General features: G+C 43.3%; 1 protein-coding gene across 4 annotated transcripts in view; it reads left to right on the top strand.

Annotated features, from left to right (window-relative positions):
* EBF1 (EBF transcription factor 1) overlaps positions 1-23,699 on the top strand; it is a 266,307-nt gene that overhangs the window by 9,638 nt on the left and 232,970 nt on the right. For all 4 annotated transcript variants that reach the window (XM_053956790.1, XM_053956787.1, XM_053956789.1 and 1 more), the window contains exons 5-6: positions 1,781-1,854; positions 8,576-8,644. In XM_053956790.1, coding sequence (XP_053812765.1) covers positions 1,781-1,854; positions 8,576-8,644 — 143 coding nt within the window. The remainder of the gene's footprint in view (positions 1-1,780; positions 1,855-8,575; positions 8,645-23,699) is intronic.

Here is a 23,699-nt window from a genome sequence, read left to right as displayed (position 1 = left end):
CCATTTTCCAAGGCTTCTTGCATCTGTATCTCTCTTGGGCACTGATGTGGAAGTAGCTTGAGGTGGGGGTTCCAGCTGGGGTCAGGGGGTTGCTGGTGTCTGTGCTGGGGGGGCTTTCTGTGCATCCCCTTTTTCCCAAAGCTGGGTTCACAGCTGTTGTCCCTCACTGGTGGAAATGAGGGGGCAGAAGCCAGGTGAGACTCTGGGCCCATTAGTGGCAGCCTCTGTTTTATCCGCTATAAAACCCCAGCCCAGGGGCTCTCAGGTTTTAGGGGAGGGCCACAGCAAACCTGAAGTTAAAAAATTAAAACTACCAAAGGTAACAAAGGCCCATTCCTGATGTTATTTATGGAATTATTAAGTAATTTTATAATGTATGGTATTAATATTGCATGTTGCCATTTAAATTGTGTAAGGGTCAGTGCATGCTTCTTCAGATTTGTGTTTGTTCAGATTTGTGCCCCTTCTGGAATACCACACCTCTTACCCTTCGTGGGTTACATTTGTAAGGACTGGAAAAGCAGTTCATTCTATATTAAGGTAACTTACTTTTCTGTCAGTATTTTCCATGCTTCCATTTCAAATTGATCTCATTCCCTAAAATGTGTTTAAACCATAGAGCACGCTTCTTAAATTTCAGTCTCTATTTTATCGTTAGCTCTAGGGAGACCCATCTCAGATGTCATTTAACCTGCTGAGTTTTTCCCCCCAGTTTCTTCTTTTAAATTCTGTGCTTTAGAGGCTGAAAAGGTCGCACCAAGCTCAAGGGTAGTGCTGATGCTCAGATGCAGGGGTGGTCATCCCTCCAAGCCTGGGGCTCTGATCCCAGCTCTGGAGTGCCACCCTAAAAGATTTAGAAACCTCAGTGCCAGCAAAAGATGCTGTTGCAAGGGAAACTCCCCTCTTGTTTTGCTGCTGGGAGGCTGGTGCCTGGGAGCAGGGGTGGCTGGAAAACATGACTCTGTGGGGCTGAGATGGAAATCCTGTCCCACAGGGGCTGTGAGCACCAACCCAGCTCGTGGGTAACGCTGATCCCTCGCTGCTGGTGGGAGCAAACGTAGACTCCTCTTGAAATGTGAACACACTGCCTTTCCACAGTTTTGGCTTAAAGGATTCTCCCTGTGTTGTCTCAGAGTTAAATTTCTCAAGCTGGTTGATGCTCTGTTTGTTTTGGTCTCCTCTGCTCTGGTAGGGCCTTCTCCTCACTTATTTATATCCCTGTAAGTCCGGAGGTGCTCTCTGGAAAGTGCTGGATCAGGAGGTTCAAGGGAAGAATCAGGCCCAGGCGCTTTCTCAGGAGCTACCAGGAAAATGCCTGGGCTGTGCAGCTTTTGTAATTAAAAATGCATGAGCTCTCTTTTCTGTCTTTTTTTTTTTTTTTTTTTTTTTTTTTTTTTTTTTTTTTAATGAATAGGACCCAAAATATACCAAGCCTTGCTGGTTTTTTTTTTCTTTCTTTTTTTTTCTCCCTCCCTTCCTTTTAATGCTATTAGGTTTATATTTTATTCTGAATTGAAAAGAAAATTGTGGTTGTCTTGACTACTAAAAAAACCCATCCTACACACTGCTGGAGAGATGTGCAACAGAGAGGAGGGAATTTAGCTGTACTCAGCTTGTGTTGTTTTACAACTGCAGGTCTTGGAGCAGGTTTGGTGGAGATGCCAGCTCTCTTTAGCCTGAGCTGTGGTTTGTAACTCGCTGAGCCTTTGCTTATCATGACATGTTTTGATTTTCTCCAAACTCAACCTCATGTACAACTAAAAATGTGTTTTATTTCTAGGCAATAGTATATGAAGGCCAAGACAAGAACCCAGAAATGTGCCGAGTTCTGCTCACGCATGAAATAATGTGCAGGTAAGAAATATCCCCCTTCCAGTTAATTAGTGATGAGAAGATGGATCTGTCTCCCAAAATCTAGGTTGAACCTACAGCTATTTTCGGATTTAAATTTATCTTTTTTTGCATTAAACAATCCCAAAATAACACAGTTCGGTGTGTGTAATTAGCAGGAAGGTCTCAGTTGTCACACTAGTTTTCAATTATTTATAAAGAGTTATTCTTAACAGAATGCTGCTGGTTTTCATTTAGACACTGCAGCCCACAAAAGGTCTCCTCACCGAAATTAACAGTCTATTATAGTCTTGTAGCAATAAATGTCTCTGCCCCCAATTCCCAACAAAAACTCCTTGGCAAAATGGCAAAATAGTATTTTTTTTTCTGGATGTGCATTAAGGAGTGAGGTCAGAAGGTTCTTTTGTCCTGGTTGCTGCTCACGTGGTGTCCCCACTTGGCCAGAGCGGAGCAGCTGAAAATTCTCTGTGCAAAAGATGTCATCTTCTTGATTTTCTTTAAACTTCCCCATGCAGACTTGGGTCTGCCCAGTGCTCTTTTGCCCTGCCAGGGGTTGGTGACTTTAATTCAGTCAAATATCTTCTCCCCCAAACTTCTGCAGCTGCTTCCTTCTCTGTTCTGGCTGGTTGAAGTAGGTAAAGCCTCCTCTACTTCCTTTTTACCACAGACCCCTTCTCCACCTCAGAGATCTTGACCTCTCGGTCTCATTAAAGTTAGTGGGTATTTTTTGCATGTCTGAAAAAATCATTTGTTACATGTTATTCGATGGCAGAAAATAATTCCCTGGTGGAAGACGAGGCATTCTTGCATAAGCTCATTGTTACAATCAGTTGTTTTAAGACTGTAAAAATGCCATTGCATGCGTTGTAACTTTTACAAAACACATTTACTAAAAAGGAGTAACTTGAGGGTAAAAACTAGTACCCACTTCTAAAAGAATAAACTTGGATGAGGGTTTCCTGGCAGGGGAGAGTCTTTGACAAAATACTCAGATGGAAACTTCTCTGTTGGTTGATTTTTTTTTTTTTTTTTTTTAATTCTTGGGATCTGCGTGTTTTGTCCTCCACTGACAGCTCCTCCTGCTAAAACCCTGCTGGGGGGTAGCACCCCGTGATGAAGGCAGAGGAGTTGCTCTCCTTGCTCTGCTGGCTTGGGTGAGGCCCTGCACAGCACCCCCCCTCTCAAATTCTTCCTTGCAGCAGGATTTTGGGGAATTTCAGTTTTCATGGCTTGCTTTTCTAGGCTGCTTCTTTCAGGAAACCAAAGGCATTGGTGTGCAGCTCCAGAGCAATCAGCAGCTCCAGGAGGTGCCTGAGCCTCTGCTGCCATTGGGAGCCTCGCTGCTTTGCTGAGGACTCCAGGCCACTTCTGCCTTTTCAAATGGAATCCCAGTCATGTTGACAACTTGTAATGGTCCTAAAATTCATTGGCCCAATTAGCACGACTTTCACACTGGATACCTAGCTAGGAACAATTCATGGAAATATTAAAGGAGGCCCCTGACCTGATAAGACTCAAGTGCCTTTTACTTTTCTCCTGTAGCAGGCCAGTAAAACAGTGGGACTGGGCACATGAGTAAAATTAAGCACATGTTCAAGTGCCTGCAGTGTCAGGGTCTGAATCTGCCATTAGTCCTGGGTGATGCGTCCTCCTGATCCTTAACCAGCAAGGTTGGGTGGTAGGAATGACTCGCTGAGCCAGAATCAAATACTTTAATGAATTAATTTCCTTACAGATACATCAGAAACATAAAGTGTGAGAAGTAAATTAAAACTTTATATAGTGGGCTGAGTTTTAACCAGAAGGCCAAATGCCCACATCACAGATTTATAACCATTCAATATACTTTGGCTGAGACAAAATTATTTCTGTTCTGGGCATGTGGAATGTGCAGTCATTCCCTTTATTAAAGCACTTTGCACTTTCTTTGTTCTTAAAATTCACTGGCTTTATTCTTCTCCTATTTATTTACTGCTAGCCCTTGCTTTGTGTTTCATGGCCATAAGGTGGAGGAGTAGAAAAAACCCAAACTGGCTGTAGTAGGCAAATGTTGTGTTCCTGACAGGGTGGGGGAGACATATTCAAATTTCTTACAGCTCATATTAGATATTTCTCATTTCCTTTGCTGCCCATACGTGTGTAAGAGGGTGCTGTTTGTTTACCAGGCCGCTTGACCCTATTGCACAAATCTGTCATCTATTGTGCTGCTAACACGCTTTTAAATTGCAAATCTGATGCTCTTTAGGGGTCTAGAATGGGAAAAAATCCTCTCTCCACACCATTCTGTTTCTCTTGATTTCTTGCCTGTTGTAAGTGGAAGTTGGGATGTGCTGAATTTGCACCAGGGGTGCAAATGCAGCCTCAATTATAAGCATAAAATTAGAGTCTGTTCCCCATTAATCAGCCCAGCTAATTGCTATGCACTACCATTAGCCATATGGTGTGAAAGACAGCTTGCTCTCCCTAAGATGAAATTTCTTCATTTCAGACATGAAATAGTGAGGGCTCTGTATTTTAAAATAGCTTGTTTTAGATATTTAATTTCTAAACAACTTTCAGCAGTGCTTTCTATCAAGGCTAACTGCACAATAAAACTTTGCATTTATGTGACAAAGCTGGGTATTTATAGTGTACTACAGCTACGGCACGGAGGAGACAAAGAATTCAAATGTGTAAGAGAGTCCTGGCTGTGGCAGGAGAGCGAAGCTGAGGTTTGCTTCAGGTAGCTGTTTATTTCAAAGGATTTCATTGTGTTTTGTCAGATATAAAAATCTACACTATTGGTGAAAATGTTAATAGCTGGGGAGAATTCACAACCTCAGTGGAATTTATTAGTATTGTAGGCAGCATGGGGAGGGACATCTATAGTTAATATTGCCTCAACAATTTCCATTATGAAACCTTCAGTGGCTTACAGCTTTGCCAAACTTAAACTGTTCTGGCTGAAATATCCTTTGCAGGGTGTCAGCCTCAGGGTGACTTTCTTTGGAAAGTTTCCGCTAAAATGGTTCAGTGATTTCTGAGAATGAGGTTGGAGTAAAATATGGGTTTTGTCTGTGTAAAATAAGATCTTACAGCTGGTTTGGCAAGGGGGTCCTGCACTTCCACGCTGCAGGGTGAGGAGCCTGTTTGGGGCAGGGGCTGTCCTGATGGCATCACTGGTGGGAGGGATCCCACCTCGCTGGGACCTTGTGCCACATCTCCCACCCGGCCTCGCTGGCGACTTGTTGGGGCCTGGCAGCCAAAGTCTCCTTGGCGCTGGCCACGTGCCACGGGCCCCTAATTCCTCATTGTTCATTGTCCCCGGGATACACAAAGCAGGGGCAGGCCAGGCTGGGCACGGCAAGGGAGGGTTTGGGGTGCAGACATTGGGGTGAGGAGGCTGCGGGCAGAGATCCTCCGAGATCCTCAGGCACGCGGAAGGGAAGGAGGAGGAGGATGGGCAGCAAGGAGACAGGAGAGCAGCAGGTCCCCAGAGGGTTGGGGTGAGGAGGAAGGCAGCAATAAAAGCTGGGGGTGGTGGTGGTGGCCAGGATAGGGGTGAGGGGTTCAGGAATGAGCCATGAGGATGGCAACAACAGCGGGGTGCTCGGAGATGGGGTGCAGGAGCAGGAAATGATGGGAGGCTGCATTCCTACCAAGGACTACTGGTTTTAAAAACAAGCAAACTCCACAAATAAATCAATTTTTGTAGGCTTCTCCTGTGAGCCAACATGGCATTGTGTCTGAGCCGTGGCTCCTGGCCCCACCTGGGGAGAGGTGTCATGGAAGAACAGCAGAGACAAGTCCTTGTCCTCCTGGCTGCAAGGAGCTGGCGCTCCCTGCTCTTGCACAGAGCCTTGCTGGGAGCTCGAGGGTTTCTGAGTGGTTTGGAGAAGCTCCTGGGAATTTTAAAATTCTTTCAGGGAAAGGAGAAAGGGTGCTGAATATTTAGGAACTTATTTCCAAGTGCTAAGTAGGCACTAAAAGCCAAAGCTTTTGAGGGAAATTGAATTAAAAGCACTTTTAACCAGGTCTGAAACTCAAGATCTGCCTGATGTTTTAATTCTCTGCATAGAAAGACTAGAGTGAAGAGGCCTCCAATTCTGCTGTGGTGGGGGGGGGGGGGAGGGGGAGGGGAAACACAAAAGGCAAATTAAATTTTAAAATATAATTCTCCAGATCACGAAGGAACATCAGGGCCTCCTTTCATGCCAGAGAGCTGCTCGATGGTGGGATGTGCCAGCCATGCAGCCCCTCCACATCACCCTCAGATTGCGGTCAAGGAGTGAGGTCTCCTACTGTCACTTGGGACTATTGGGGTGCACTTTTGGGGAGGTACCCCAATTAAGGGGCCACCTGAGGAGCAGTGACGTGTTTCCCCTGCTCTCAAAGCTGGGTTGTCCCCAGTGGTCAGTGCCTGATGCTTGTGGCAAGAGGTGAGACCGAGGTGTCCCTGTCCCCAGGCACCCGTGGCTGCCTCTCCCCCTGGGTTAATGCCCTGGGAAGGTGCCAGCCTCTGAGCCCCGTGCTGTGTTGGGTGATGGTATTTGCCCATCTCGTGCTGGGAGCCTGGGAACCTTTGCTTGCCTAAGTGTGGCAATTTCTGTCCCTCCAGTCTGCTGGGAGAATGTCAGGACTAGCCCTGATTCACTTCAGTCACAAGAACTGCATTGTCTTAACTTGTGCCAACTCTGTTTCTAATTACATTTTAATCATTTAAAAATGATTAGCAGTTTTTATTGCCTTGTTTGTGGGTAAATTTTCTCACCCCACACATTCTAGCTGCACTCCAATGACAAGTCCTTTTATAGGCAAAAAAGCCCCCGAACGTCCCCATGACTATTTACCTACAGCATATTTTATTCCTTCCTAAATTTTAATACTTTCAGGGTGCCAAGGCTCTGGCATTTTCTGGTGGATCAATTGTGGTATTGTGCTGTAAAATTAAGCAGTTTTTTTTGGCAATCCCAAACAATGTAACTTCCACCGAAATGAAGATACTGCACATGTGTTAACTGTGAAAAGTTTCAGCCCTGAATAGTTGCCTTGAAGCTTTTTGCGGTGAAAAGAATTATGTATTTTCCTCTCTTTGAAAACAAAATTATTATTTTTTTTAAAGCCATGTTTAAACAGACTGTTTTTGTAAAAGGCCCCTTTTTTGTTATCTTTAGTGTGGTTAGTTGCTTTATTGCAAATCTTGGTGGGTAACTGTATATTATTCACTCTATTGTTCAGCAACACAAGAGAACCTTTGTCATACTCCCAACAAGGCTATTTATATAGCGTGGTACTTCTGAGGGCTTCTTCCTGTCCTGATGTTCTTCCACCTTCTGGGGAAAGGAAAATAGTTCATCTGAGAGGGAGAGTGAGCAGTGGTCCCTCCTGACAGCTGCTGAAACACAGGCGAGGTGCAGGTCCCTGGGATGCCACTGGGAACAAACTTAGTGGTTTCCAAAGGTTTGGTTGTGTGCGGTTGAGGCTGACCAGAAAGTTTATTGAACCTGAGATGTGCTCAAGTCTGGCCAGGGAGAGCAGCTGGGGTGGTCCTCACTGCCTGACACTTGGTGCCATCATGGGATGGGATCCCTGCAGCTGCCCAGGCTTTGTCCAGCAGGTCCTTGGGGACTTGGGAAAGTCAGGAGCTTCTCGATTTTTAAATTTTTTTTTTATTTCTTGAAGCCTTGCCTTCAGTAGGGGAGTTTCTATTAAGGGACACCAACAAACAGGATCTTTCCTTGGGAGATGGGGGTTTCCTCCCTGGGGTGAGTGGGTGGGTGAAATCTAAAGGCCTTGCTGACCTTTGTGGCTGTGATATGGTCTCGTGGGTTTAGATGGGCAGGTGGGAAGAGCAGAGCAGCTCCCTGCCACAGCTCCAGAAGCACCAGGAGGGATTCCCACCTGGAGCAGAAACGTGTACCTCACCTACAAACTCACCTGCAATATATTTATGCCTCCTTACTGAAAACAACCCCTTGACAAGGAATCATCAAAACCCATCAATTTAACTTCTCTTAGGAAACAATGAGCCACCTTAGCTCAGAAAGAATCCCAGCCTCGAGGTCAGCCATGGAGCAGTGCTTTGGGAGACAGAGCTTATATTTCACATGCCTGCTTTGTATCTGACCTGATGCAGGGCACCAGAGCCCCGAGCAGAGCTCTCCGTGGCATTAGTGATCATTAACATGCTCGGAAAACTTGGGGAAACAGGCGCGCTCGAGCACAAAAAGCTGCTGCTTGCATTTCAGCTCCCCCATTAACACCAGTGCTTCTTAGAGGGAGAATAATTGTGCTTTTGGAGTTTGGGGGGGGGAGGTTTGCCAGTAGCTGGGAATTGTGTGGAAGCAGGAATATCTTGTGGATGTGTAACACAAGCGTTAAGCAAATGTAGAAACCAGGCTCAGCAGGGAAAAATCTGCCTTATTTTGTGTGCCAGCGTCTGCGGGACAACTGTTAAACCCCGCGGAAAAGAGGCTACAAATAGGCAGCTCTCCCTGTTTTGGGAGATCCTTGAATTATTATTTGTGAAAGGGGCAAAACCCCTCTCTTTTTATATTTTCCGTTGCTAACCAGCTGTGCAAGAAGTTAAACATGGTAATTAACCCATATGTGACCCAGTACATTTGACTGATTTGCAGGCAGGGCCGGCAGGGTAACTCGAGCCGGCAATTTGAACCCAACATGTTGGTAATGATGATTTTACAGTGTAATGGTCGCACTAAATCCTTTCGCTTTTGCTCTCTAGCCGCTGTTGTGACAAGAAAAGCTGTGGCAACAGAAATGAGACTCCATCAGATCCAGTGATAATTGACAGGTAAGGACTGCTATTGTTTCCTTCCATTTTTTTTTTTTCTTCCTCCCTCTCCTCATTATAATGAAACACCTGCCCCGTGTTGCTAATAGGGAAGAATTAGGAGGTTATGCGGATGAAATTTTGGGTTTTTTTGATACAGAATTAGTTGTGCTTTGCAGTTGTGATTGCCTTGGAAGGGCCATATGTGGGAATATTTAGGGATACTGGAGCGCCCTGCTCTGTGGAGAGCTCCAGCTCTTGTAACTGATTCATGTGCATAAAGAGGAGATTTTTCTTTCTGACTTTCTGTGACTCAATTCACATGCTATGCCAGGGAAGCTTCAGGAATAAAATAATAATAGTTTGTGATTTATGAAATGTGGTTGGGTGCTTATAAATATTTAACTTTTATTTGAAAAATGTTTGAATCATTATCACTTAGCTACTGTAGTTCTGTTGGATGCAATCCATCTACATTTTAAGGCTTTTATTTATGCATAAAAACAGTTAAGAAAATAGATCTGCAATGTAAGGTTTTTTCCCTCCTCTTATTTTCTTTGGTTGGAATACTATTTTGACTGTATTGTCAGTTGATTAATTCATTTTTGCCTGTCTTAATTATTGTGTTTTTAAACAGATCCATATTGCTAATCTGACATCACTGAGTAAATCATTGTAGTACAATACATCTATTCCTGTTGTTCTGAGCCATGTGTAGTTTCTGTGGCTTGCCAATTATGCAAAATGGTAGCCAAAGTGCCATTTTAACATTTTTATTGTCCAAATGTGTTGTCCAAAGCCGAGTAGGATAGCCAGGGTATTGTGCAGCATTACTCCAGAGGAGTTAAAGGGCCTCCAAACACCAAAAGGGTTTGTCAGGGCTGGGGAGAGCAATACCCTGCGCTGAGCTGTGAATGGGGGGACCCCAAAAACACAGGGGTGAGGGCACAGAGCACTTGCCTCTCCTTGCATTGGTGTCTGAGTTATGTTTGCTGTATGAAGTTCATAGAATCTTCCATGCCAGAGCATCCATTTTATGAAAGAAGGTGAGCTGGGTCTGATGTGTTGGGGGTGCCCCTGGAGAGCAGTCCAGAGCCTGGTGCTCATCCCAGCTCCCAGTTCTTGGATGGGTTGGGTAGGAAAGTGCTTTTATTGGATGCTTGTAGCAGATGTTTTGATTAGCTGGAATAAGTAATCCTGAGAATGTTTAAATCTCAGAAGATATCCCTATCTATTTTAACTGGGCATATTTTCATCGTCTCTGAGCATCAGGTAGCACCAGAGGAAGTGTGTGTGGGGGGAAAGCCCCCCAGTGAAACCTGTACAGAGCTGTGTTTTATAAGCATGCTGCAGAGCTGAACACTATAAACATGGTGTTAGAGTGGCATTTTGAGCAACATGAAAGCTACAAAATTCACATGAATTTTTCATTGTACTGGAAAGTGAGATGTTAAGATGCTAATGGCAGGTTTACAGAAATATTTTGTTTAACTATCTAGTATGCAAAACTGCCAGTTGCAAATAATTTTAAATGTTGGAAGCCAGAGATGCTGTCTTTTACATGCTTCATGCAAAATGAGGAAAATAGGTACAAGAAAAAAACACAGCTTTAGCTTCCTAGCAGTGATCCATTCCTCAGTCTTTACATAAATAGATGCAATAGTTACCAATTTTGAAGTTTCTTCTTAAAATGCAAGGTAAACACAATTCAAAGCTGATAATACAAACCCTGCCTCGCCACCCGCACTGAATCACACTTGGCTTGTGAATGGGTTAAGCTTTTAAGTTCTTCACTTGGTTTTAAATTGTGACTTTGATACAGGAGGTTGATATGACTGTGGTTTGAATAACACTTGATTTTGACCTGTTCCTGTGGGTTGCAATGGCATAAGAAATTTGACTCAGCAGTACTGTAATTAGCCCTCCCTGTGTTTTTGAAACAGGATTGTGTTACCTGGATTGCATTAGTGTGGCTTCTATTGTTGCCGCTTCGCATCTGTCCCAGTAGGGTACTTAAAACCTTTTCTTGGCTGGGGCTAATTCAAACAATTTAGGCCAAGCAAGTATGTGCTTTATACAGTTAGTAGCTTTAGTGATGTTTCTTGTGACATTTATCCTATTCATTTTTCTTGTCCCCTTTGGTTTGGAAAAGATGAAGCGATTCATACGGAGCCTTTTTACCTGAAAATGAGTCCTTTAAAACTGTTCTGTGATTAAAATGCCTGCACAAGTCAGTCCATGTGTTTGGTTGTGCTCCACTGTCACTTCTCAATGCACACAGTTTTAAACTATTATGTCAATTGATATGCAAAGCCATATTTAGTTATTTTTATTTGCACTGAGCTTAGAGAATTCATTTACCATTTGGGCTAAAGCACTCCCACATGCCTGATGCTCTGATCAAGTCTTTGCCTATGGATTTAATCTAACTCTTGCATCAAATCTTGTGAATCCACAGACTCTGACCTAACATAGAGTTTAGTATAGAATCTATCCATGGGATTTTTGACATATGTACTTACATGGAAATGTTATCCTCTTCTGACAAGTTGGAACACTCTTTGGGATTGATTAATTCTCTTTGATGAGGCTGGAGAGACTTGGGACAGAGAGGGCTCTGGCTTTGCGGTGGTTTGGTGAACTTGGAGGAAAGGCTCTTCGGCAACTTCAAAGTTACATGTGTTGCATTCTTCTTCAAACCCTGGATATATGTGAAATCAGATTGTATATTTCTCTTTAATGAAAATGTGAGTTTTAAGAAAGAAAGTCTGTAGCTGTGTTTGAAACAGGATATGACTTTATTCCTTATAAAATTGTTTTATACTTTGCTCTATTACAGTATCAGCAGACACAGCAGTGAAAGGGACCTAAAGAAATTTATACTCATATAAAATAGTGATTTAAATTTTCTCTGGAGAACAAAATTACTTTATTATCATTACAGAGCAGTCATCCCAAGGAAGTTTCTTGGAAACCTGTGTGTGTCTGTATCATCTTCTTAGCATAGACTGTATATTTTATTGCTAATCCAGTTACATGTGCTGAGATGAAGATCTGATGAACAGGAACTCATTTTAAAAGGCGTATTATTGTCACAATACAAGTGCACAATTCCTCCTATGAGTGCAGTGGCAGGGCTGTATTGTAATCACACTTAAAGAAAACACAGAGCACTTCCTGTTATTAAATTAAATTCTAGATTGATTTAACTTTCAAATTGTAACTCATATTTGAATTTAAAAGGTTCGCAATAAAATTCCTGTGAAGAAATTGAATAAATTCTAGTTTTATTACCACTCTGGATATCCTGGTATCCTAACCTTTTTCCTTACAGTTATCTTAGTTCAATAAATAAAACCTCATTAGACTATTCCCATTTCAACGAGTTTATTAAATTTTACAGGAGTAATTAGCATAAGCTGTGCTAATTTTTCTGGAAGACTAATGAGAGAGCTTCCTAATTAGGTTTGCTTTGTAAGAATCAGAAAAGATGATAATGACAAAAGTCACATAGGGGAGAAAGTGGGGCTTTATGTTATTCCTTGGTTCAGGAAAAAGGCTCTTCTCTTGGCACTCTGTTCCAAACTTTTAAACCCAATTTACCATTGTCAGGACCGATATTTAATGGTGTTACCAGTGCCTGCTGGGGCTTCTTTACCTTTTATGGCTGCATCCAGTCAATAGGAGTCCCACTGACTGATATAATAGGAATAGCCACTGCAATCCCAAATATAGCGGCAGAAAATATATATACCATTTATATCATATATATCCTGCTTGAGGCATTGCATGGAAAAAGGGCTGAAACAGGCAATTCCTGGCTCATCCCAAATTTTGCTTCTTCCCAGAGTACCTGAGCAGGCTGATGACAGTGATAGGGATTGGCTTTGCTAATATTTACCAATAGAGGCAGGACCTGTGGTGAGAACCTGGCCACTGTCTATCTTTTGGACTGATAATCTTTAGGTGAGGTAGAAGTCAAGGGGCTTCGTGCTGGAGCTCCCCTGGGAGGGACTCTGTGACCTTTGGTGGCAGGGGATGGCCAGACCTGCTCAGGTCTTCATGTGGCATTTTGGATGCAGTTTGGGAGCAAGGAGGAGGTTTGTGTCTTTCCAGTGCCCTCACAGCTCTTGTCCATGGAGCAGGGGTGGGGACTCATGGGTTGGAGGTTTGTAATATTTCCTATACCTTGATATCAGATGATACCAAAGTACATTTTAATGCATGACCTCCTGCCGGTGTCTGAAAGGCCTCTGTGCTTCCAGCACGTGCAGGATGCTCATCTGGGGTCTCTGTAGCCTGTCCCATCACACCCAGCCACCTCACCTACAGATGGGTTTGAAATCTTTCTGCCTGTAACCAGAAAAGTTTTATGTTTGTGGGTAGAATTTCACTGTGCAAGGACATGGAAAAACTCATTACCCCTGTTTTACTGCTTTACAAGTCATCAGGTAGTGGATTGTATTTTACAAGCCTGATCATCTTTTCATCCTAAATACCAGGCAGGTGGAAAAGTGACTGGTATTTTCCACCTGCATCCTCCCCACAAACACACTGCTTAAGTAGATGTGGCAAATAATGCATTTTGCAGTAGCTGTCCATGTCTGGAGAGAGGGGGAAGGAGAGGCAGGCAGAACCTGCCCTCCAGGAGAGGGGATGAGGTGGGTTTTGCTGACAGAGAGCTGCTGAGGGATGTTTTGCTGCAGGGGATGGGGTCAGTGCTGCAGCTGATCCCCACCAGCCTACAGGGACATGGGCTTGTCACAGCACTGGTGTCACAGCAAAGTGGCAGGAGATGCCAGGTGCTCTGGCAGTGGCCCCTTGGCAGTTCCTGCCCTGTCCTGCTTCTATCCTTGTCCCCCTGACCATGCCAGTAGCAGAACCTGGCTGTGGAGTCAGGGGAAGCTGTGTCTGACAGTGCCTTGCTCCCCCCTGCTCACACCAGGGATGGGCTGTGGGACCCTGGGGGTCCCATCACTGCTGGCTCCTTGGGTGGGTTTTCCACACAGAAGGAGCAGGAGGGCAGGCATGGAGCATTCTGATAGACAGCCTAGGTGCAAAATGTCCCTGGGTGTGAATATTTGGCTGTTACCTGGAATTTTGTGCTGGAAAGCTCCCCCCTCTCCCCACCCCTCCCACCTCTGCTGTGCCCCTTCCAGAGCTAGATGGGAGTTATTGATCCATCAGGGAGGAGTCAGAGGAGCAGAAGCTGGGTGACAGAGCTACCCCAGCACTGCACAGAGATGTCTCCCAGGCTGTCTTTTCAGGCTGTGCTGCTGCCTAAACCCCCTGGGCCTCTGAGCAGGGTGTTCAGAGACAGAAGTTGGCCTCGAGCGCTTCAAGCGAGCTCCGGGAGCCTGTGAGCCCACACATTTCTGAGAGGGGAGGGACCCAAACACACATCCTCCAGGATTTGGTTGTGATTGATGCAGCTGAGAAGCATTACCCAGAACATTTCCCACATGACTTAGGCAACCAAAGGCATTTTGAGCTGTTGTGAGATAAATGGGAGACTGATCAGTAGATGCTTCTCACACTGAGATTCAGGCTTGCATGCTTGCCTCTCTACGAGTGCTCCTCATGCGTGTGGTGTCAGCCTTCTTTCTGGTGATGAAATCACAAGAGCTGGGGGTAACTTTGCAAGGATTCTTGCAAAAATCTCTTGGTTTCAGCCTGTTGGGGTTGGCACATATCACTGCTGCTTATAAATTCCTTTATTTTGCTCTTGGGGCTGAATGAACTTGGTCAGGGTCAAACCAGCTTCTGCTTATTGTTTGTTTGATTACTCTTCTCTCTGCCTCCAAGTATAAGAATTTTTGTGTGATCTCAGAAGTATTATGCAAAACCTTAATTTGGTCTGAGCTTCGCTCAGAAGGTTTGTGAGTTTCTCAGCAAACCTGTTCTGAGTTTTCAGTTTGTTATTAAATCCCAAACCAGGCAAGCCTTATGTGGTTTTGGGTTTCACTGCAAACATTTCACACTACTCTAATAGTTACTTGCTTCTCAGTGATGCCTTTTGAATCCACAGCTAGTGTTTGGGGCTTTAGTTAACTGTGATCTTATGCTTGATTATTACTATTTAATATCATTGGTGATGTAGCAGAGGCTTCTGTTGCAAAGCAGACCCATTGTGCTGAATGCTCTGTCATTTCTAAGCAGGGAGATGATCCCATTCCTGAAGAAAAATGGTTCTCCTGATGCAGAGTAAAAATTGAGATTTTTCTAGGGAGACTAAAAAACTTGTGTTGAATGTCCTGGGGATGAGGGGAACTGAAGACAAGATTGCTGCTTTTGGCATTTGACTGCCAGTGCTCACCCACAGCCATGGGCTTGGCCAGCTGTGACTTGAGTGCACACATGGGAAGTGCTGGCCCTGCAGCCTGTCCATGACAGTAAATTCCTTGGGCTCTTCCTGAAAATCTCCTGCTCAGCAAGGGTTAACAATTTTAGGAGACTGAATCAGTTTGTTTTAGTCCACAAAGTCAATCCTGAAGACCCTGTGAATTTTCTTGTGCAAAGGAATCTAACTGAGACCTCGAGGATTATTCTGCTGCTCCGTACTTGTGTCAGGATTTGGGTATTTGAGGCTGGAGGTGCTTTAAAAATTTTGGTGCAGTGACCTCCTGCAGCACCAGGAAAGCTCTGGCCCCAGTAGGAGCCCAGTGCCTGGCAGGGGGATCCATCCCTTTGTTTCTTGTCACAAAACTTCAAATGTGCTCTTCATACTTATCGATTTCTTAATATGAACTCCTTCTTCAAAGCATGTCCTGCAGCAGGGAGGATGTGCTGGGCACAGTGGGCTCCCTGGCTCCATGCAGCTCAGTGCCAGCTCTTCTCTCTCAAGAGTGGGGATTTTTAGGAGGGGGTGGGAAACCCCTGTATTTTTCTCATATGCATATATATACACACATAGTTTCTGGAGTGGATAAATTTCCTCTTCCATCTTAACACCTGATTTATTTCCATATTTGCTGTCGCAGTGGGAATGCATACATGAATAAGAGCAATGGGGAAATGTATTTGCAAAGATCATCCTCAGTTTTAATGCAGATTAGCTAAAATTCCTCTGAACATGAAAAATGTATCTCAGCTCTATCCCAGTGTTTACTGGATAAAAACACAACCCAAGCTTTATTCTGCAGGAGCTGAGGTGTGTGAGTAGTTTTCTTCAAGTGAGTTTTCATAAATGTTTTCATGTTCCAGCCACCAAAATGTATTCCTATAAGTAACTGGCCACACTTATTTAAATAACTATGATAAATTCACAGGCACTTCAGCCTGCTGGAAGTATTTAATTTTAATACAACATCTAACTAATAAAGTTAAAAGAGAGTAAGAAACACTTGTAGGTTACTGTGCAAATCGTGACTAAGTTTCCAGAAATGGTTTTAACACTGTCCTCAGAAGGCAGCAAGTCTCTGTAGTAGTAGTGGGAAATGTTGGTATGAATTTTCCTCTTTCCCTGTAACATCGTGATATTTTTTCTGTAACAGTTCTGGAAAAGTACAGAAAACCTATACAAAGTTCCCACTGTGTCACATTAGCAACTTTGCATAGGTAGTTTGTGATCAGAATATATTACTGTATCAACTGGGTGTTTACTTTCTTTGCTAGGGACAGTATTTTAGAGTTTTTTTTACTTTTTCAAATGGAACGAATAATTTTCTACCCGCTTTTTAAAAACGGCTTTTGGAAATAGGAAATGTGAATACAAATTTTCTGTTGCTGTTAATATGTGAAAGATATGAAATTAGTTATTAAAAGGCTTTATATCAAGTCACTGAAGTTATGTACTGGACTGTAGTAAGGTGACCCAGATATAGAGCCTTTCAGAGCAATCATTGAAATGCTATGAACAGTGCTGTTTTGTCTTTGGTTTCTTGCTGCCTCTAAAGGTGTAGGCAGATGAAGATAACTTTAAAAAGAGCTATTTCTCCAATTACAAGCTTTTGTCCAAGAGCAAAGAAAGATTTTTTAGACTAACAGCATTCACTATAACAAAATTAAATTCCCTTCATCTGACAAGAAGCGGAGCCTGGCAATAGTTTGGGGTTTTTTGTTGGGGCTGGAGCAGCAGCTGCCCTCTGAACCCCGTGTTTTTCACAGAGGGGAGGTGACCTGAGGTGGGGAGGGTGGGAGGGCACTGAGTGCTGTCCCCTTCCTTTGGGGGCATCATTTCCCCTTCCCAGGGCTCAGGGGAGGGCTGAGGGGGCAGCATCCCACTGCCACCCCCCCTTCCCCACCCCCACCGTGCCAGGAGGCCCGGCCAAATCTTTTAGGGTTTGTAAGAACACGTCCAATCTGGCATTCCACAACTACGGCATCTCGCTAACGGGCTGAGGCACCAGAGTTCAGTAATGTAATATAAAAAGTAATGGTGTTAGCTAACACATCCTTAATAAGATATTGTCTGCTGCTCTGCCATATGCTACCGAGCAGGCTTTCCCTCTGTGGGGCTTTTGAGTTCTCTCAATAAGATTATTTCAAATACTCTAATCCTGAATCATTGACATGAATACAAAAGCCTAGTGACATCTAATAGATGCCTCTTAGCTTTGCTTTTCCTCTTGTTCCTTTCCTTTTTCTTCTCTTTTTACCTGACAAAAAGCTTATAGACACTTGGGCTCTGTCTCTCAGTACCAGCATGTGGGTCCCCTCATGAAATATAAAGGAGGAAAAAGGGCTGACATAGGGCTGATAAGCCACAGAGCAAAGGACCATAGAATTAAAAGTAAATGCCAGTAAATCCTACCCTGTACACTCAGTTGTTCTTTTTATTGTTTTCCTTAATTCTTCCAGTGCCATGCTGGGCTAAAAAGAGATGAAAAATGGTGCTACCAAAAAAAAAAAAAAAAAAAAAAAAAGGTGATCTACAATGCCAGGGTCATATTGGCTTGCTTGATTCTTGGGCTTTCCTAGTGCTCCTCTCACCTTGACTTTCTAATCAGAGTTGCAAACATTCAGCTAAACACATAATTCAATTAGATGAATGTTTAGGTCACGTTTTTCAAAGATTAATTGAAAAAAGAAGACGACATCCTTGTGTGACATGATTGTGACCCTGGAACCGATTAATTTTATATAACTAAATGTTAGAAAGACTTAGTATTCCAATGTGAGTGTCTAGCTATCAAAAATTATCTTCCTCTTAATGTTGCCTCAATGACTGTCAGAGGCAGAAAATAATTTCCTGTTCCATCTCTTTTTGGCTTTGATAAACTATTAATCTTTTGATTCCAAAATCTGCCTTTAGAAAAAGTTACTGTTGCAGGATACAGCCAGTGTCTACAATGGGTTAAAAATAAACTATTTAAAACACAATACTTTTCCTTAATTTTTATCCATGGTTTTGCAGAGAGATTCTCAGGCTCTCCTGACCAGGATAACCATCAACTTCCACCCAGTTGAGTCAGGTCTCCTCTGTAAACTCCCTCAATATAATCCTTCAGTCAGATTTTTTGGCATCTGCATCACTACATAACCATTGGCTGACTTCCCAGATGTTAAGTCACTTTGATAAGTGGATGTTAAAAACCACTTTACCTAGTTCAAATTTTGTAGAAAGATGACACAAGGAGAGGAAAAACGTATTCTGTATTCATTATAAAGTTCTTTGCACTGAAAGAAGAATAAAATTAGCCGCACTCAGAGCTATTAAGATCTGATGGTCGCTTCTCCTCCCAGCTGCTCCAGGTGCCTCCACATCTCTGGCACAATCCTGCATGAGCTGGGATTTGGCTGCAGAGGGGAGTCTACACCCTGGAATATCTTTCTGGAGGTTTTACAGGCAGGAGAAGGAAAGGACCTGCAGCTTGGATCGGGATTGACCCCTTTTTTTAAAGAAAAATTAGGAACTTCAGCTGTGTTACAAATGAGTGTCCTGGAGTTTTCTGTGGTCTGGGGAAGAATTTGTTTGTCATGCTGGGGTTTATGTGTTAAAAGCAGCTCTGTAAAGCTTTTTTTTTTCCTTATCTCTGGGTCTTTCTCTTGGTACCATGGCCTGGTGTTACTGGGCCCTGCTGGACTCTGGGGCTGCCAAATGAGGGATGCACAATGGGAGAATCTCTTCCCTATGGAGCTGTTTAGGAAGACAATCCCTAGGCTTCTTTTTTTTAAAGCACAGTGAGCTCCATAATAGCCCTGGCATTCTGAAAAATGGAACAAACTGTACTGTGGTGTAGGAGGAAAACTTCTTGCTGAACCCCATTATGTGTATGTAAATTGTCATCTGTCGTGTACCACGTGGCAGAAGAGAGGAACTTTCAATTTTTTTTTTTTTTTTTCCTGAAGGATTGCCCTGCTGTGACAATGGTAACTCAATTTGTCAGAAATTACAAGAGCATTAATACATCATGCCCTAATGTTTCATTAGTACATTAATACTTTTGAAGTCATCGGAATTTCCCTAATAAATGTCTTCAAAGTTGGCTGGCCATTCATAAATTTGAATTTTCAGCATTATAACTGTAATTGAGATACCTGTTTTCTCTGATTAATCCTTGGAGTTTGTGTGCAACAATCAGCCTTGTTGACATTCGCACTTGAAGAATAACACGCTGTTAGTTAATATTTGTGTTATTGCAGAGTGGCATGATTTGGAGGAGGAAAAATAAAATAGGGAGACTATTCTCAGGGAAACAAAAGAGAATTTTGGGAATGCTTTTTGCCATGGTAACCCAGTTATTGCTCATTAATGTGTCACCTATGAAACGAGCTCCAGACTCCGCAGCATCCCCGGGGGTCGCGGTACCTGCGGCCGCCCTGGGAGGGTCCCCCCGCCACCAAATCCCATCATGTGCCTCGATGGGCTTCAAAGAGGGGCACCCCCTCCCTCCCTGGGCCACCTGGGCTGCTGGGCCGCCGGGCCCTGCCACCCCAAAGCAGCTCCCCGGGGTGATGGGGAGCCGGCCCGTGGGCACCGCTGTGCTGGCTTTAGGGGTCCCCTGTATCTCCAGAAGGAAGGAAGTTTTTTCCCTTCATTTCCAAGATAAGGTGTCATTCATGAGAGCAGCGTGCTGAACTAATCAGGTTAATTGAGAGGCCCTGAATAGCTCTCATTGAGCAGATCCCTCCTTCCTGCTCAAGGCAGATAGTGCAGACGGAGAGATTACAAGTGCTTTAAACTCTTTCTCTCCATCTCTGAATTTCACACCCATTTCAGGGTCAGAGCAGATGTGTGACACGGGGGTTGTACAATTTAGCTTTGCTGGGAGCAAGCTTTTATTTTTGTTGTTTAGGTTTTGGTGTGGTTCTTTTTTTTTTTTTTTTTTTTTTTTTCCCTTTTAATCGTCATCATTGTGATTATTTTTCAGTGAGGCCAGTGCTTCCCATCTCTCCTGATGCCAGGGACACCCTGCTGATTTACACCAGCTGGAGTGGTGTAAATTACTCCACTGTTTTGGAAAGATGCAGAGGACATTTGGAAAGATGTAGAAGACTAATGCAGTTTTGTGATTGGCTCTAGACTGACCTGCTCCTGAGTGTTGTTAATATTAAAATTATTTCAGGTCTAACTCATAGCAGGGCTGCAGGAAACATTAATTTTAAAAAGATGTTTTCAGTGTTTGAAGCAGATAGCAGTTGGGTTTATTGCTTTTATGGTATCATTCCCCTTTAAACTCTTCTAATCGAAGTGGCTGTATGTAATTTTATTCAAGTTTACCAGAATGTGAAAGCATTTCCCTCTGGATACTCTTGCCAAATTAGGAACAGCCAGGCTCTAAACCTCATCCTAATCTTCCTACTTGCCACAGTCTATTACATTTTCTTTGCAAATTGTAACTCTTAGGGTGGAGAAGAGAGAATTTTCAGGAAAACAAATTCCCCAAAAGTCGTGTGTGTGTCCACACTTCTCCAAACTTCATTCAGTTTCAACACGAGCTAAACATGAGCATCGTTGTCCCCGTTGGCCCCCTCCTCTCCCCCCGGCTTCTTTTCCTTGCAAGTTTCAGGAATGACTTTAATTATCTCTACAATCAAATTCTCACTGCTGTCCCTGTGAAAGCGTGTAGTCATGGATTGCTGGGATTATTTTCTTTAGCACTTGGGGATAGAGAAACTGGTTGTTTGGAAATGAGAACCAGCTGGGTTCTCAGAGCTGGCGTTTGGAGGGAGCCACTTTGCACAGAAACCCCAGTGCTGAGCAGAGCCCCAAACTGCCCCTGCTGCCTGGGCCACAAGGGATTAGGACACAGCAGGGCTGGGTTTTTATTTTGTTTATCTCATTAATATGCATCTCCAGGGTGGCTGCTGCCAGGGCTGGCTGAACTCCTCACCAAAGTTTCTGGAGGCAGAGGTGCATCCTTGCAGTCCCTGTCTTCCCCTGCCTAAAACAAAGAAAATAAAATTAATTAATAGAAACCAATCCAAATAACTAAATCAGACACAAGCTCTGCAGGTGACAGGTAAGCAGGTAAAGAGAGATTAATGCAACAAAGGGAAGAGCAGAGATAATTTATAATTTTTGTTGCCCTAGAAGAGGAGCTGCAGGGGTGATATTCTTCCTTTCTTCCAGTTTGGAGAAATTAGTTATTTGTCATACCTTATTAATCTGTTTTACTGCCAAATTCAATATAAAATTAGGACCATACATGTAGTCAGAAATTACATGAGCTATGCTTTTAGCTGAGTATTTTGTCATAGGGAAAGGCACAGGAATCTTCATTTAGTTATAAGGATGTAAATTTGGAGATATTCCACTGGCTTTAAGGCAGCTGTTTCCTATTTCTGTCTCTTTAAGAAAGAAATATTCATTATTTGGGATACAAGGATTTGTTTCTAGGGTTTATTTACATTTTAAGATATCAGTATAACTTACATTTCCATGTATATTTTCTGCTTTCAAGTTTTTCTCACACTCCTGCACATTGTGTTTCTCTACACACTGTTGTTAGGTTGGTTTATTGTTTAAATTGTGACTTCTCAATGTTTTAAATGCAACAGTGACTAAATTGGTAGCTTAGGTATAAAATTCAAGAAAAGAAATCTTTCTGTTCCTTATAAAAGTTTATTGCAAAGAACATGACTGATCACTGAGCTTTGAGCAGCTACTTATAAATGATTTGATTTCTTTAATGCCTGGGATGCAATGACTTTGACTCTATTAATATCCCCTTTAGCACAACTAAATTATATTTTGAAAGATGAAACCATTAATTCTGAACATGTTTAGATCATACCATGACCTAAAATCTCTCATATATGTTATATACATTTTCACACATGGGTTTGTATTTTTGCTGGCTTTGGTTTTGTTGGTTTTCTTTTTTTTAATCTGGGTTTCTGCTTGTTTTCTTTTTAATTTAATTTTATTCTTCCTCCCCCCCCATAAATAACTGCTGCATTTCCAGTCACTCAAATTTGGACAGAATTTTACTTCCTGTTTCAAAGGTCAAGGAAAGCTGACCTCAACAGCAGTGTTGAGGCTGCTGAATTATTCATATCATTGACTTTGTGTCAGCTTCCACATTTGTGCAGAGGGATGTTTTATTCATTTATCTCATTTAGGGACCTGCTCTGCACCTGTTTCTACCATTAAGTACCCTGTAATTTGCATTTGATGCTAATTTAGTTTCATATCAGCCTGGTCCCCTCTTGTTAATTTAATTTTCTAAGACCCTTTTCATTACAGTAGAAATGTTTCCCTCTTTAAAGCAAACATCTATACAAGTAATTGTATAAACTGCCTTTTAAATAATATCTTTTAGAAGATTCCATCGTTTAATTCCTTAATTCCTATAATTAGCCATGGTTTGATTAATGTTTCAAAGGGTTAAATTAAAATGCAGAATTACTCAAATGCATACTTGAATAATTTTCCCTCTGCTGATAACAGTTTCTGCATTGCTGCTTTTATTCTCCTCATGATTCTGAATATTACATGTACTAACAAGCACTAATTTTCCTGATGTAGTGATTTTCCTATGCTGAGCAATAGCGGGATTTAATGTACAATTGTTGGGAACTCCACATTGCCAGTCAGATACTTAATTTTTTTTTTTTTTTTTCCTTTTGATCGATTGTAAACAGTTGAGGAGAAATGCTGTGGCTGAGCTGCTCCGGGTTCCTTTCCAGATTGTAAGAAACTTAGAGATCCTTTATTTTGCCAACAAGCATCGCTGCTGTGCTCTCACAAACAGCGTGATTAGTGCTGATCGCTGCAGAGAATAATTTGGAAATATTTACAACCGTCATGGATTTGTTTGTGGAGGTGAAAATTTGCATCTGCTGTGATCCTGCAGGGCAAAATGCTCCGGGGTTGTCACCCCCGGGCACACTGATGCGTGTTCAGAGCAGGAACATGGCACTGGGGTAAATAAATGACCAGAGGGACTTTAGTGGGAAATCAAGTCCCTTCTCTCCCCGGCGGGTTTATTTAGAACAAGGCTGGAGGATTGCAGTGGGGTGGGCGCTGTGCCGGGGGATGGACACCCCTGCCCCTCCCTCTGCAGCCGGGGGAAAATGGAGATGTTGATTCCGAGCTCCCAGAGGAGCAAACCCCCCACCCTCGGTGGAGGGGACAGCGGGATCAGCAGACGCAGGGCTGGGAGCAGCGGGCAGCTGGGCTTCATTACCCACAGAGGCAGCCCAAGCTAATTCCTCTCTGTTTACAGTGGGGAGGGGACTCGGGGCGTCACTCCCAGGGGACTGTCTCCCCAAATTCCCTTCCCTTCTTCCACACCCTCCTGGGGACGGGAGAGATTTGGTGTTTGCCTCTGTGTTGATGCTCCAGTCCCGTGTGTGGCAGGACGGATGCTCGTCCTGCACAGGGGATCAGCTGCGCATCAGCTTTTGTTTTGCCCCGGCAGAAGGTGACACTCCTCCTCCTCCTCCTCCTCCTGAAGTCATGGCGAGTTTGGAAGAGGTGCCTGTGGGTTTGGGATGAAATGAGGCTGTTCTGCCACTGGGGTCCTGCTCCCAGTAATGCCCAGGGCTGCTCCAGGGGCTGAGTTTGGCTGTGATGATCCCAAAAGTGTGTCTTCTGTTACATGACATGCCACCTCAATAGATGAGCCTGAGACCTGGGCTCTGGAGCTGCTAATAGCACAAGGATTTAATATTTAAAAACTGAGTTGCA

Source organism: Vidua chalybeata, chromosome 15 (assembly GCF_026979565.1).
Source record: "Vidua chalybeata isolate OUT-0048 chromosome 15, bVidCha1 merged haplotype, whole genome shotgun sequence".
Lineage (NCBI taxonomy): Eukaryota > Metazoa > Chordata > Aves > Passeriformes > Viduidae > Vidua > Vidua chalybeata.
Note: the sequence above shows the minus strand (reverse complement) of the source record. Positions and strands in the feature narration are given on the sequence as shown.